Below are 13,095 nucleotides of genomic sequence, written 5' to 3' on the forward strand. Positions count from 1 at the left end.
GTTACTTTTTCGGAATATACCGTATAATCCCAAAAATAAGTATGGTTATCCCTCATAATTTAATCTAAAAACGCAGGCATCACTGTTATGGTCATTGTCAATGAATATTTATTCATTTTGTTTAATTTTGTATAAAACACAGCCTAGTGCTGTGATTTCATCGCTGGGTAATTCAAACCAATCAGAAGTAAGAATACCGCGCCAAAAACTGTGATACTGTATACTACGTCCTCACTTTATGTGTTGTCTTTCTTTTTTAAGATATGCGATAATGTCGGTTCTTCCTCCAATGATAAACTTAAAGATCGGAGGATTAGCCTAAAATTAAATTACATAGACAAAATATATAAAAAAAAAAGTAATATCCTTGAACAAATTTTTATTCGTTATTTTGGTTATGAAAATCATACAAAAGATAATCATTTCATGACAGGTTTACATAACAATATGGTTAACAACAAAACATCAGGTATCAACGATATAATAGCAATCTCAGATCATTTGGTTCATGAAAAATCAAACAATGACAACAAACTATAAATACAGTTTGACGTCATTTGCATAGATATATTCTCGTTGTTTTTTAATGGTTTTCGCTGTTATTTCTTCAAAACATTAAATAATGCAGGCAAATCTATTGATCAGGAGAAATTAGATCATGGTATTCACTTTAAAATAAAGCAATCCTGCATCCGAAGCCTAAATGTACTGCTTCGGAAATGGTTTTAATTTTAGTGAAAGAAAATGTACAGTTATATTACTGATATTTACACATAGTAAAATAGTCGGTTTCACAACATAATCACCGATTACTTTATCGATTTTTAACCAAAGGACAACGAGTATGTTTGCATATTGTTTATCATATAAGGCAAGAATATTTTAGCATTATCTATAAAAATAATGAGAGGAAAATACTTATTTAAAAAATAGCTAAATTATGCTATATCATCATACTACCGAATCGCAGTATCAACAATACTTAATGTTAATTTAAAGATTACATTTAAAACTCTTTTCCTAATGGTACTGGCAGGAATCTCAATTATTCAAACTACCAGAAGAGTATAAAGCAAGTTCAACAAACGATGACGTCTTAAGGGGGAAACCCGAATTAACTAAAGGGAGGAAATATAGGAAAAGTTTCAGAAGACACATAACAGCGCTTACAATACAATGAAACTAATACTACTTGTTGACAAAGAATAAACTCAGCGGGAAGCTATCAAAGTATTGAATTGTTTACATATAAAATTGAGAACTTAAGGAATGTTTAAGACAAAAATAATGTAACAGTCTTAAACGAAACTCTACTGGCGCCGGGATATTTATATAAAATAAGACAAAGTTCCACTGTTTAACAGGACTGACTTTTTACAGCAGTGGTATGCTTTCGGAACTATCTAAAGTAAAAGTAAACAAAACTTCTACCTTAAACAAGAAATAATAATGAATTTGTTCAGGTCAGGACTTTACTTAGATGCTTAGAACAAGAACTGACGAGACTGTTTGAAACAGGAATCGGCGGACTCGTCTTGGCCAAGACCTAACAGGGCTGTATAACAAAACCTGACGGGGGCATCTAAAACAAGAGCTTATATGGCTGTCTATAACAAAAACTAATGAAGCCGTCTAAAACAAAAACTAATGGAGACGTTTAAAAAACTAATTTAACTGTCAATTAAAAATAATTAGCACTGTCTTTTCCGAGAACTGACTAGGCACGACTAAAATAAGAACTAATGAAGTCGTCTAAAGCAAGTACTAATGCATCTGTCCAATTCAAAAACTAACGAAGTTGTCCTTACCGACAACAAATTAGGCTAGACTAAAACAATACCTAGTAGAGTAAGTAAAAAGAAATAAAAACTAAGGGAACAGTTTAAAACTAGAACGAAAAGAAATTTGTACGATTGAAATTAGCGACACTGTGAAATAGAATAACTGACGGAATTCTTTTTAAAAAACCTGCGAAATTAGCAAGATGCTCTTAATCAAAATGAACTAAATTCGATAATTCAGGGCATCATGTAATTTACAAAATCGTTTGTTGATATAACGGCTGCGGAATGTTTGTGATGTTGGAAATTGATTTATGAAATTCAGGAATATCTATTTCATTACATTAAATTGGTAAATGAACACATCGGTAACTATATGCACTTGTTATATTTTATGAAAGTAAAACTACAACATTTATAAATATCTAAATCACTCGAACATTTTTGCGTATATTAGACAGTACAAGCCCCTACACTTAACAATACAACGACGTGGCGAATGAGTAATTTAAGGTTGTGGAAGAATCATTATCAAACCCCCCCCCCCCTCCCTCCTAACACACGCACACACACACACACACACAGGGGAAGACACGTCAAACAACGAGCAGTCACATATAAAGGCATAGGCAGGTCAATCAGGAAGTTGTTCGATAAGCATTTGTTAATTATTCATGCCAGTTTTCGAAAATATTCTCGTTAAATCCTCAGTAACTTTTTGTTCAGAACTACATTCAGACAAATAATTAGAAGTTCTATCCCAAGATATCATAAAAAACGTATCCTGTGTTGCACCAATTAATAATTCATTTTTCAGACATTTGCCGCCAACTGACGCCATACTGTTATGTTAAGTTAGATATGTTGAATTTATTGGAATGCTGTAGTAATTAAAAGCCTGTGGGATGAATGTGATATCGGAGACGCACCAATTTAAATTATTTCGTAACGAAATTGACACAGTTAAATCAAAATCCAATAACGGCAGGATATATAGAAGATATAAGAACATTTTGGTTGTTATAGTTACCATCACAAGAGTCACAGGGGCCTTAATAGCTCATCTAGTATTTTACTTCAATTCAAAACCGGCTGAGTAGCAAACAGGGTTATCAAAAGAGTACAAGAAGCAAAGTTGCAAGAAGAACTACATGTAAATCTGTTTTGGAGGATAAGACGCCAAGAAATGAGTGTCCATATTATGTCCCAAGGAGGTAGCCTTCAGGGATTGATCTGGACCTTAGGGGTTGGTGTGGGTTTGGGGGTGCTCTAGATACTCTAGAAGAAGTTTGATTAAAATCCCTTCAAAAACTAGAAATATGTCAAAATGACATGAAAGTCATCCCATCTCCTACATTTGTATATGATCATTTTCAGTATAATAAATCATTGACCAAGCTACAACTGACATATTTCCACCTGTAAATCTAAATGGTCTAACAATGACAGGTGCATATACATACACGCTGTTTAAGTAACCATGCCAACACATGGAATTAATAAGAAAGCATGTGGCAAATAGCTGTTGTCGCCTGGCATGGGCAGAACATGGAATTGGGATAAAACGATGTTGTTTTCACAACAATAACTTTCAAAAAAGATTAAATCTTATATGCGGATAAATCTTTCATTTTTTTTTTTATAAAATACACGATTTAAAGTAGTTTAATGATCGTCTGCAAATCGGACTGATGCGGACATCGATAGGCCTACCGGCAGAGTGTGTACGCTTTATTAAAGCAGTCACTCAAACAGGTCCGACGAGGACCGCCAACAGCCAAATTCACGAGACATAAAAAACATAAAACAATTGTGATTTAAGCAATTATTTTTTGAAAAGAAAAGATCGGAATGTATTTGGCTGTTTTGAGCCTGTTAATTTTTAGATAATGCAATCAGGAGTTATTCAACGTGATGCTCTATAACAAATTGATCAAAATCCTTATATTGGTCGATAGGAAGAAGAATTTTGGAGATTTACCTATTTTCCCTCTATTTGGCCCCGCCCCTCTGCCTCTAGGGGGCTATACCCTCCGTTTATATAAACTGAGAACCCTTTGGTCAATAATGCTCCTGACTAAATTTGGTCAAAATCCTCAGAGCCGTTAAGGACCAGTACCGATTTAAAGGAAGAAGTTGACGGACGAGGGAAACAGGACGACGGACGATAAGCCATGGCATTAGCTTCGGGCCAGGTGAGCTAAAACAGTTTGGCATTCGATTATCAATGACATGGTATTTTGAATGTATGACAATGACATTTTTATTTTTATTTTTTGGCATTTATAAGAGAAATTCACAGCAAAAGACGATTTTTGTGAGTGATGTTTTGCAAAAGATTGCAAAAATTATGCCTTGGCAATTATAAATTAGACATCGGAAACAATACAGTGGTACACTTTTGTATTTATATCTTGCGATAAACATTGAAATTTAATTGATACCAATCCAAAAATATACCTGGGTTTTTTAACATTAATGGGGTTTTTTATTGAGAGAAATTCAATTATTTACACTGAGAACTATACCTGAGTATTTAAATTGGGGAAATCCAACACCGATTCAAGGGTGTTGATTTGGTAGAAATTCTAAACTAATTTCACAATAATTCTTGCGTTCTTATATAAGAACAAACCAACATTACTTAATAAAACAAAAGTTCGTATTCGATAAAAATCTACTTATTTTAACAAACAAGACACTATAAAGGTCACTGTAAGCCTTTGATCATGTGCGATAAACCGGTGGGATCTTGTGCCATCTGTTTTAATGCCCATATAACAGTCACTTCTGATATTATCTTGCTTTCAGCCTTGACATTCCATATGTTGCGCTCACCTACGATTTCTGCCCCCCTTAAATATGTAATGGTAAAATTGAAGGCACGCGGCTAGTTAATTGAGAGGTCTCAAGTCAACGAAAGGTTGATACAGTTTCTATAATTATCTTTATAAACAAACAATGTACGTAGTAAACGTCCCTTTGTCAAGCTTTGATTGAGTGATTTATATTGTTTACCTGTACAACGATGAGACGATGGTGTATGCCTTTATAAAAACTTTCATATTACATATTTCCAAAATGACTGCAAAGCTTGTCAAAGTAGCACACACTGAGCCTGCTATTTGGTTATGACATATTCCAGGGGAGAAGACAGCGTAAGAAAAACGATAATCCTGGTGTATTTAGGATGTCTATCATTATGCTCGAATACTTATTTCAACAGCGTTTAAATATTGCCCACATTGAATTATTTATTTATTGTGTAACAATCATTTTGATCACGAATATTTCTTGATCATTTAAGTTAATATTTACAACAAAATTATGACAGGCTAATGGCTATTCATTATGGAATTCAGTATTCGTAGTCGAAATTGGTGGGTAACGCTATTAATTGGTGATAAAGATTATGATTAGCTACAATATTCGGAATCGTGAAGAAATACAAAAATAAATGCGGCAGCATACGTACAGCAATCGCTTTATAAAGAAAGAAGTTATAATTGATAACTCTTAGAAACACGGTGGTAGTCTACCGATTACCAGAGACGTTAATGCCTGCTCATCGCTTTGTTCAGCTACATGTTAACCGTACATGTTGAAAAACATGACAAATTTCGAAAACTTAATAACTCGAAAAAAGCATAACCAACGACGATATTAACAAAGACACACACTCACACTAACTAATGCTGTTTCGTGTTTTTCCTAGTCGTTCGGAGGAAGGTACGATAGTAAATCTTCCGCTTTTATCTTGTTCTGGACTAGGAGAAGGCGAGATAAAGTTCACTCTCGGTGGTTGCCCTTTTTCGTTAGCATCGAGTGTAATTGGGGACGAGGACCCTGGAGACGACAACGTTGGAGAAGTTGACCGAGGGGTGGTCGAATAAGGTGACGTGGATCGTGGAGTCCTGACGTTTCCATTTTGTTCTTTATTTTTTAGTCTGATTGACCTCGCCCGATTCCACCGCTGCTTGTGGGGTATTGCTGCCATACTGCTTGGCTGTACCACATATCTGAAACCACACCACGTAACACAATTTCAATAGTGTTATTCTTTCTCCCTAAGATAATGTCTTATTTATGTACGAAAATAAGATGGTTATGTATCTGTTGTTGATACCTATATGATTGATTACACGCACAACAAATTTTTTTATTAAGCATTTAACTGTTGTCACAACATTGCAAAGAGCAGAAATACTTTAACAGTTATCGAATATGAAACGATCAACAGTGTGATTTATGTATATGATTATTTGGTACAAACACATAATGTGTAACTAACTGTACAAAACTTATATCACCCTTTAAAGGTATAGGGAATGTTATTGTTCTAGGCGTTTCAGACTTCTGATCAGTTAACGCCTTGTAAATACTGGAGTAAAGCTTCATAGGTAATCTTATTATATCAAACTTACACACTATCCCCAACTCTCAGTTTTCTCTTTGGCGTTGGGTTAAGTATAACATATGAAATTTCATTGTCTTTCAAGTCGTCTACGACTGAAAATTAAAACGAAGACAAACATCAAAGTCAGCATGAAATTATTTTATTGAATCTGCTTCACTAAATGCTTTAAATATGAGCTATAAATATATAAACAAATTTCAATACATTCTCACAATCTCATATGCTGGATTCTGTGCACGTGAACAGATCTTAAAATCTCCTATGAACGGGTTATGAATGAATTTCGATTTTTATATATTGTCTTAAGGGGAACACCTTTGTTGTGCATATACAGTTGTTTGATAAATTGATTTGTTTCATATTCTAATATTTTTGGTTAATACACATACAATCTACATTGTACTGTTCATTTCACAAAAGAAAATACATTACTTGAATTGTAAAAGAACAAGTGGTTTTTAACCAAGTACACCAATCAAAACTATTTCGTTTGGCAGGGACAATTTTTTTCAGTATAATCAAGTCTCTATTCATTCTTACGGAATTGGTCATGATGCATCACAATTAGTAAGAAACGCTCTGGTCGTGGACCAAGTATTGTGCTCTATGTAATAGGGTCGTAAGCCAAATAAGTGCTTATACAAACATCAAATTTTACCGTATTTCAGAAACGAAAACGTAACAGATTGCCATTTTCTAACAATACAATGGACTTGTTTTAAGACAAAATCACAATTAAAATGTTAAAGATGTTCATGATATTATTTAAATACCGTAATCATCCGAGTCCATTCCGAGACTTTCTAGCCGATTCCTCACAAGGTCGTTCATATCGCTGTTTTGCATATGATTGCCCAGGAAGGGTCCCTTCGGGAGAGATGGGCGGTTGTGTGCTTCAATCAGTCCGTTCTTCTTTCCATCTTCATTGTTATTAACTGTGCCCTGAGCAAAAAAAAAAACAACAGTTTCTTTTTCAATGCTTGCAAAGGATAAAGAGCCACCTAGAGATCACTAGTGGAATCCGAAACATTGGAAGATTTAGTTTCTGTTTTTGCCGGTAGGAGCACAATGGAAAAAAAAAACATTTAAAAGGACCCTGCTTCAAATACTTATAGAAGACGACGAAGAACATATACATCGTTTGCCAGTATATTCCCTTAATTGATAATCAATTTCACAACAGGTGACAAGGATATACAATGTGCCAGCAGCAAACATCCCCATTTCACAAGAATCTAAGCATATTCTTAAGATTAATCGGTTCACCAGTACTATACGAAAGTAATGTAAAACAAACACACTCAGGGATTAGGGTTAACTTCACAATAATCCAACCGATGTTAAACAAAAAAATTAAACACAAACCTGAACACCACTATGTGAATGACGGTGATTCAGTCAAATTAACGATTTTGCCTACATTTCGATGTTATCTTGTTTTTTTGTTTTCTGTTTTTGATTTAACACACTGCTAGCCGTGTCCGTATACAAATCGGTACATCACAGAAACATATTAGTTAAATTACCACAACTGTATCATTAAAATATTTGAAACATTATAATATATTGAAGATGTCCTGTGTTTAAAATAAAATATCATTACCACCTTTATTTTTGTTTAGTAAGCTAGTTAAAACAATTAAATATATAAAGATATCATGTGGAATCCCTTAATCGTTAATTGACGATTGCCAAATAATGTCGACAATGACAGTCTAGCATCTTCGACCAAATTTCATGTTAACATAGCAACATACTGCGTTACAATTTGTATTTCATAGCGAACGCTATAAAGGAAATTTTCGAAAACTTGATTACGAGCTATTTGTATTTATGAACTTTTTAAACATAGGACTTCCTCAAAAAAATCATTTAATTATTCTTACAAGTAAGGCATAACTGCGATAGAATAACTGATGCTTTCAGATAAGAACATTTTTTTTGCTGAATTCAGACCATTTAAAAATCTTACGTCATTTCCTTGTGTTCCGGATAGTGATTTCTCTGTTCTATAAATAGCAATAGGTACTTCCCCAGTTGTGGTAGCCATTCCGTGGTATAGTTCTCCAAATGTCCGGTACCTTGCCAAAGTCATGTTTTTAACACGAATCTATATAAAAAACAAACAATAACATCTTCATCCCATAATCCATAATCAAATATCGAACTATTGCTTTAATTTTCTTCACAAACTAATGGTTTTGAATAAAAATAAATCCTAGCAGCGGTTCCACTACATTATTGTAGGAGTGTTTGGGTTATTAAGTGGATAGTGCACTGTGAAAGGCGGTCGGGGTTCGTTTTCCCGATCGGACGTGAAAAAGTTATTGGGTGACTGCCCGACCAGGTGTTTTTTTTCTACGGGTACTTCGGTTTACTCCCACAATAAGACCCCCCACGCGCTAATATCTGGGACAACAAAAGTGGTTAATATAAGTTGAAATAATTTGTTTCACAATTGTTGTAAAATAGATAAAGTTTATGAAGTTTATATTTTACATTTCTACATTATTGTTATACTCTATTGAGACTCAATGCAAACTATCAGCATTCACAGCGTAAAACACTCACAGAACTGACCCAAATAGTTTGTCTCCAGTGATTTTTGTTGTAAAATGTTAAGTCCAAATGAGGCGAAGAAAAAACTAAAAATATTCTTAATATTTGTTTCCATATAAACCCTAATTGCATATTTATATATAATATTCATCCTAGCACACATACTGGATCAATGACAAGCCTTCACATAGCTCAGCCCCAAAATTTAAGTGGTTTTTTTAGTGGAAATATGCGGCCAGAGGTAATAAATCTCCTTTTCTTTGCATTGGCTCAATGCATCAGTGGATCCCTCTCTGACCCTCAATATCTCCAGCCTCCGTGCAATATATCAATATGAAGACAACCTAATATGCATCTCGAAAAATTAAACCACCGTTCAACACTTTCTTCCACGTCAACGATCATCACCAATGCAGAAGAGTATAGTATATGCTGTCGAATCTTAAAACTTAAAACAAATGAAATGTGCAACTTTTGCTGATCGTTTTTACTTACACTTGATAAGTGACCAGAATTGTCCTCGGCATCTATTCCCAGTAACAGTCGTACAAATGTAATCAGATAACCCTTAACGAACGTCTGAAAGAAAAAAACAAGTAGTTCAATTGTGTTTTCGTAGAAATTTGTCGATTTGATTCATTTTCAATTAATGTTGTATTGTCAGTTTTCAAAACAACATTTGTTTTTATCGATGTTTAAAAAAAGGGTTTTTACACTTTGTAAAAAGCATATTTTCTCACAATTTGAAAAAACGGACTTCTAATGCCAAAAAATGGAACGTTGAAATATCGCTTGCGTTTTGCTATGGAATGTAAATGTCATGATATGTGCAAAGCAAGGCGTGATCACAAAAATGACTACTAGCTGTGTACATAAGGATTATTTACTAAAACTGATTAAAACCTTTTTAATAACTAAACAAAATCCGACTATTCATGTCAAAAACTTGTTCACGTTTTCCTTTCTCCAAAGTCCAAAATAATACTTCAACTTGCAATGACATTTTGTTGCTAGAATGGTAATACAATGTATGCATGTAACGAAAATTCATTAATTTTCTTTTAAATAGAGAGAAATAATCATAATATAATATTTCTCCGATGCAAAATCAGTTCTTCAACAAAAAATATATCACAACAACAAAGTGTTCACGATCCAATGATGATTATATAGTTCGTTTGCTAAAGAACAGTATTGTCAAGAGAAAGTCTAAAATATATCGTACCCTTACCTCGATATAAAAAGTATATTAAAACATATATTTTACATTTTCTATTCAGATAAAAACGATTTTACGACAAACCTGATACAGAAGACTGTCCAGCATACTGGCACTAAAGACCTGTCCCGCAGCAAACGGAGTTCGGAATATATGGGATAACGTGGAACTCATTCGTTCCTTTAGTTTCTGCAATAAAATAACACATGCATATTTTACCAGGAAAATCTTCTTCAAAGAGTTCTAGAAAAATTACTTCAGTGATACACCATTGACATACCCTTTATTCTCTATGAAAATTATAAACCGCAATTACTGTTCGCCTAATGCATCAAACATAATACCGGACATAGGAATTACCACAATGACCGGATGTGGCCAGATCTAAAACTTTATCTATATAAGCTAGTCAGCCCCTTGACTACCTTCGATGTGACTGTATGCGATTATGAGAATTGCCTTGTTATTCAATTCTTGTTTGGTCTTAGAGAGTTTGAAATGTCAGCTAAGGTTCTTAACGCCATACATGCTAACCACGTCGGTAAAAATTAACATTATTACTACAGACACATGTGTACTGCTACATATAGTCATTTTATTTATTTAAGACTCACCAATGGTTCTTAAAGGCAAAAGAATGAAAAATCATTTTTTTAAGTTTGTGCCTCATCACCATGTGGAATACAGCGAATAAAAGAAATGTGTTTATTCAATACGGTGAAGATATCTTTCTTACCCTTTCCAGTTTAGACACTTGGCGAGTATACTCGTTGTTAGCCTGGAACTGCATGAAGCGAATGTTGGAAGCCTGACTGAGTTCGGTAATGATGTTGGTGTTTGGAAATAGTCTAAAAAAATAACATAATGATACAATATTCCATATAATGATATAATAATGCTGGACGCAGGCATGGTTGCCTATGTATCCAGATCGGATTAAAATTAGTCCCCAATACGAAACGTTATATAGTTATTTAGTTATTGAAACATACAGGTTGTTCCAGCGTTTATCCAATCGGGCTTTAAATTATTTGATTGCTGGTGACGGATATTCAGCAAATTATTTGATTGCTGGTGACGGATATTCAGCAAATTATTGTATTGTTGGTGACGGATATTTAGCATCTGAAAGATAGTTCTAATGATTTACAATCAGCTCATCAAATTGTTTTTTCCCTTACGTTCAGCCTATTACTTCTTTTAAGAAGTGAAAGACTGTGTCCCCCTTGTTCTGCTGATAATATTTAGAATTAATAAAGTTTAACGTCAGCTATAACTCTATAATATGTGTACCAGTAAACGTTTACCTATTTTTCCCTTCCGTAAAACGGCAAATTAATCACAACAGCGAATATGTGGTACACGCCATACTAGGTGTAATAAATATGAAGGGCGAAATTCACACTTGGCCAGTATCGATATTTTAACAGTAAAAGCCGTAAATTTTACGGGGCAAGAGTGCCCCTGTGTGCAGCACATGCAGTCACAATAGCTCTAAATACCAACATGTTTATGATACCATATGTGCTAAGAGACAACCAATACATGTTAATAATGCAACGACGCTCCTTTTTCATTTAACCTGTATCAAGGGTCATCGAAAACATATCACTTTATTGAAATCTCATATATGCAAATTGAAAACGTGATGTCTCCTAGTTTCACTGAAAACCTGTTTTCCGAGCAATGACTTTAATACAGTGCTATCTTGTCTTTAAGACCGATGTATACAATGTAGTCAAAATGACGTCAGTATACAACCGGATATTAACAACATATGTTAATACATCGTGTCACGTTTAACATAAATATCAATATGATCTTATTCATTGACCACAAAGACATTTGGTGACGTTTGTCCAAGCCTTGTGTGCCATACTTTGGTTCTGGGGTTTCGCGATAACAACTATAACATATATAGATGAAAAAAGGAGAATACCGATGACTCAAAAATTGTATACGAACTCAAAATTGATAAAACAAGGGCAAAATACAAAAACAAATGAAATATTAACATGGATATCCTTGAAAAAGACCTAGAATAATAAGATCCTGCAAAACTTAGCGTCTTCCTCATCATCGTCGACACCAGTCTTTCAAACCTAGGTCAAATCCAAGTACATGTCACGTTATCATATAAAGAACTTGCGTAGTGACAATGGAGCAAAACTTATAACAAACTGTTGCAATAAAGATGTAAACACAATGCATAATTAACACTCACTTAAGAATTGTTTGAACCGCGACTATAGATTCAGAGTCCACCATAGTCTTCTCCATTTCTTTTGATTTTGTCTCGTGATTTACTATCACCAGATGGCTGACTTTGTGGATCCCGGCTAAGATCAGATCGTCTATACTAGTTTAAAAAGAATTAAAATATTGCACAATGACATGAAAATGGGCTCATCAGGTAGCTGACATTGTAAATTATAGTTAAGATCGTGTATGTGAGTTAAAAATTGACTTTAAGGTGAAAATTATACAATGAATTTAAATTCGAATCAACAGAGTACAGATTGGTGGACCTCCTCTTAGTTCAGACAGCCAATAAAGCATTGAATAAATGGGACGTATTATAAAAAGGAATGAAATTGGACTATACTTTATTACTCAAAATTCAAATGTTCTTTATGAATGAGTATTGTATGAATTAATGATATCAACAGATAAGATGATACTTGACGTATAAACAAAAAATATAAAAAATAATAAACCAACCTTGTAATCTTTCCCTGAATCCAGTAAACTAAAGGAAAATGCCCTATTGTTTCCAAAAATAGGTTCGTCGGCCTGTATTAACGATACAAAATATATATTAAAGGATATTATTCATCCATAATTATTTACTGGATGCAAAGGAATGTCTTTTATAATGTCTATAATTACACCTTTCCAAAGTTAACACGTTAGGTTACTAATCCATTAAAGAAAAAACACTGTAAAATTGACTTTTTTATTTTTAGTCACAAATATATTTTTCCACAACTAAACCACAAAGAATAGTAGTAAGTGAAAGGGAATTTGTGTTTAGTACTGCAAAGATGAACGTACGACACACATAGCTGATTGCACCTTTAAAATTAGGTAATAGATATTGTCTGCAACAAAAGAACTAC

At 33.8% G+C, this 13,095-nt stretch overlaps 1 protein-coding gene across 1 annotated transcript in view; it reads right to left on the reverse strand.

The window, feature by feature from the left end:
* Positions 1 to 364: 364 nt before the first annotated feature.
* Positions 365 to 13,095, reverse strand: part of LOC110458700 (potassium channel subfamily T member 2-like) — a 32,269-nt gene continuing 19,538 nt past the window's right edge. The window contains exons 16-24 of the mRNA XM_021510563.1: positions 12,698 to 12,769; positions 12,201 to 12,335; positions 10,713 to 10,824; positions 10,061 to 10,165; positions 9,253 to 9,336; positions 8,171 to 8,308; positions 6,972 to 7,140; positions 6,206 to 6,290; positions 365 to 5,800 (exon numbers count right to left, since the gene is read on the reverse strand). Coding sequence (XP_021366238.1) covers positions 5,467 to 5,800; positions 6,206 to 6,290; positions 6,972 to 7,140; positions 8,171 to 8,308; positions 9,253 to 9,336; positions 10,061 to 10,165; positions 10,713 to 10,824; positions 12,201 to 12,335; positions 12,698 to 12,769 — 1,234 coding nt within the window. The 3' untranslated portion in view covers positions 365 to 5,466. The remainder of the gene's footprint in view (positions 5,801 to 6,205; positions 6,291 to 6,971; positions 7,141 to 8,170; positions 8,309 to 9,252; positions 9,337 to 10,060; positions 10,166 to 10,712; positions 10,825 to 12,200; positions 12,336 to 12,697; positions 12,770 to 13,095) is intronic.

This window comes from Mizuhopecten yessoensis, unplaced genomic scaffold, assembly GCF_002113885.1.
Source record: "Mizuhopecten yessoensis strain PY_sf001 unplaced genomic scaffold, ASM211388v2 scaffold9709, whole genome shotgun sequence".
Taxonomy (NCBI): Eukaryota; Metazoa; Mollusca; class Bivalvia; order Pectinida; family Pectinidae; genus Mizuhopecten; species Mizuhopecten yessoensis.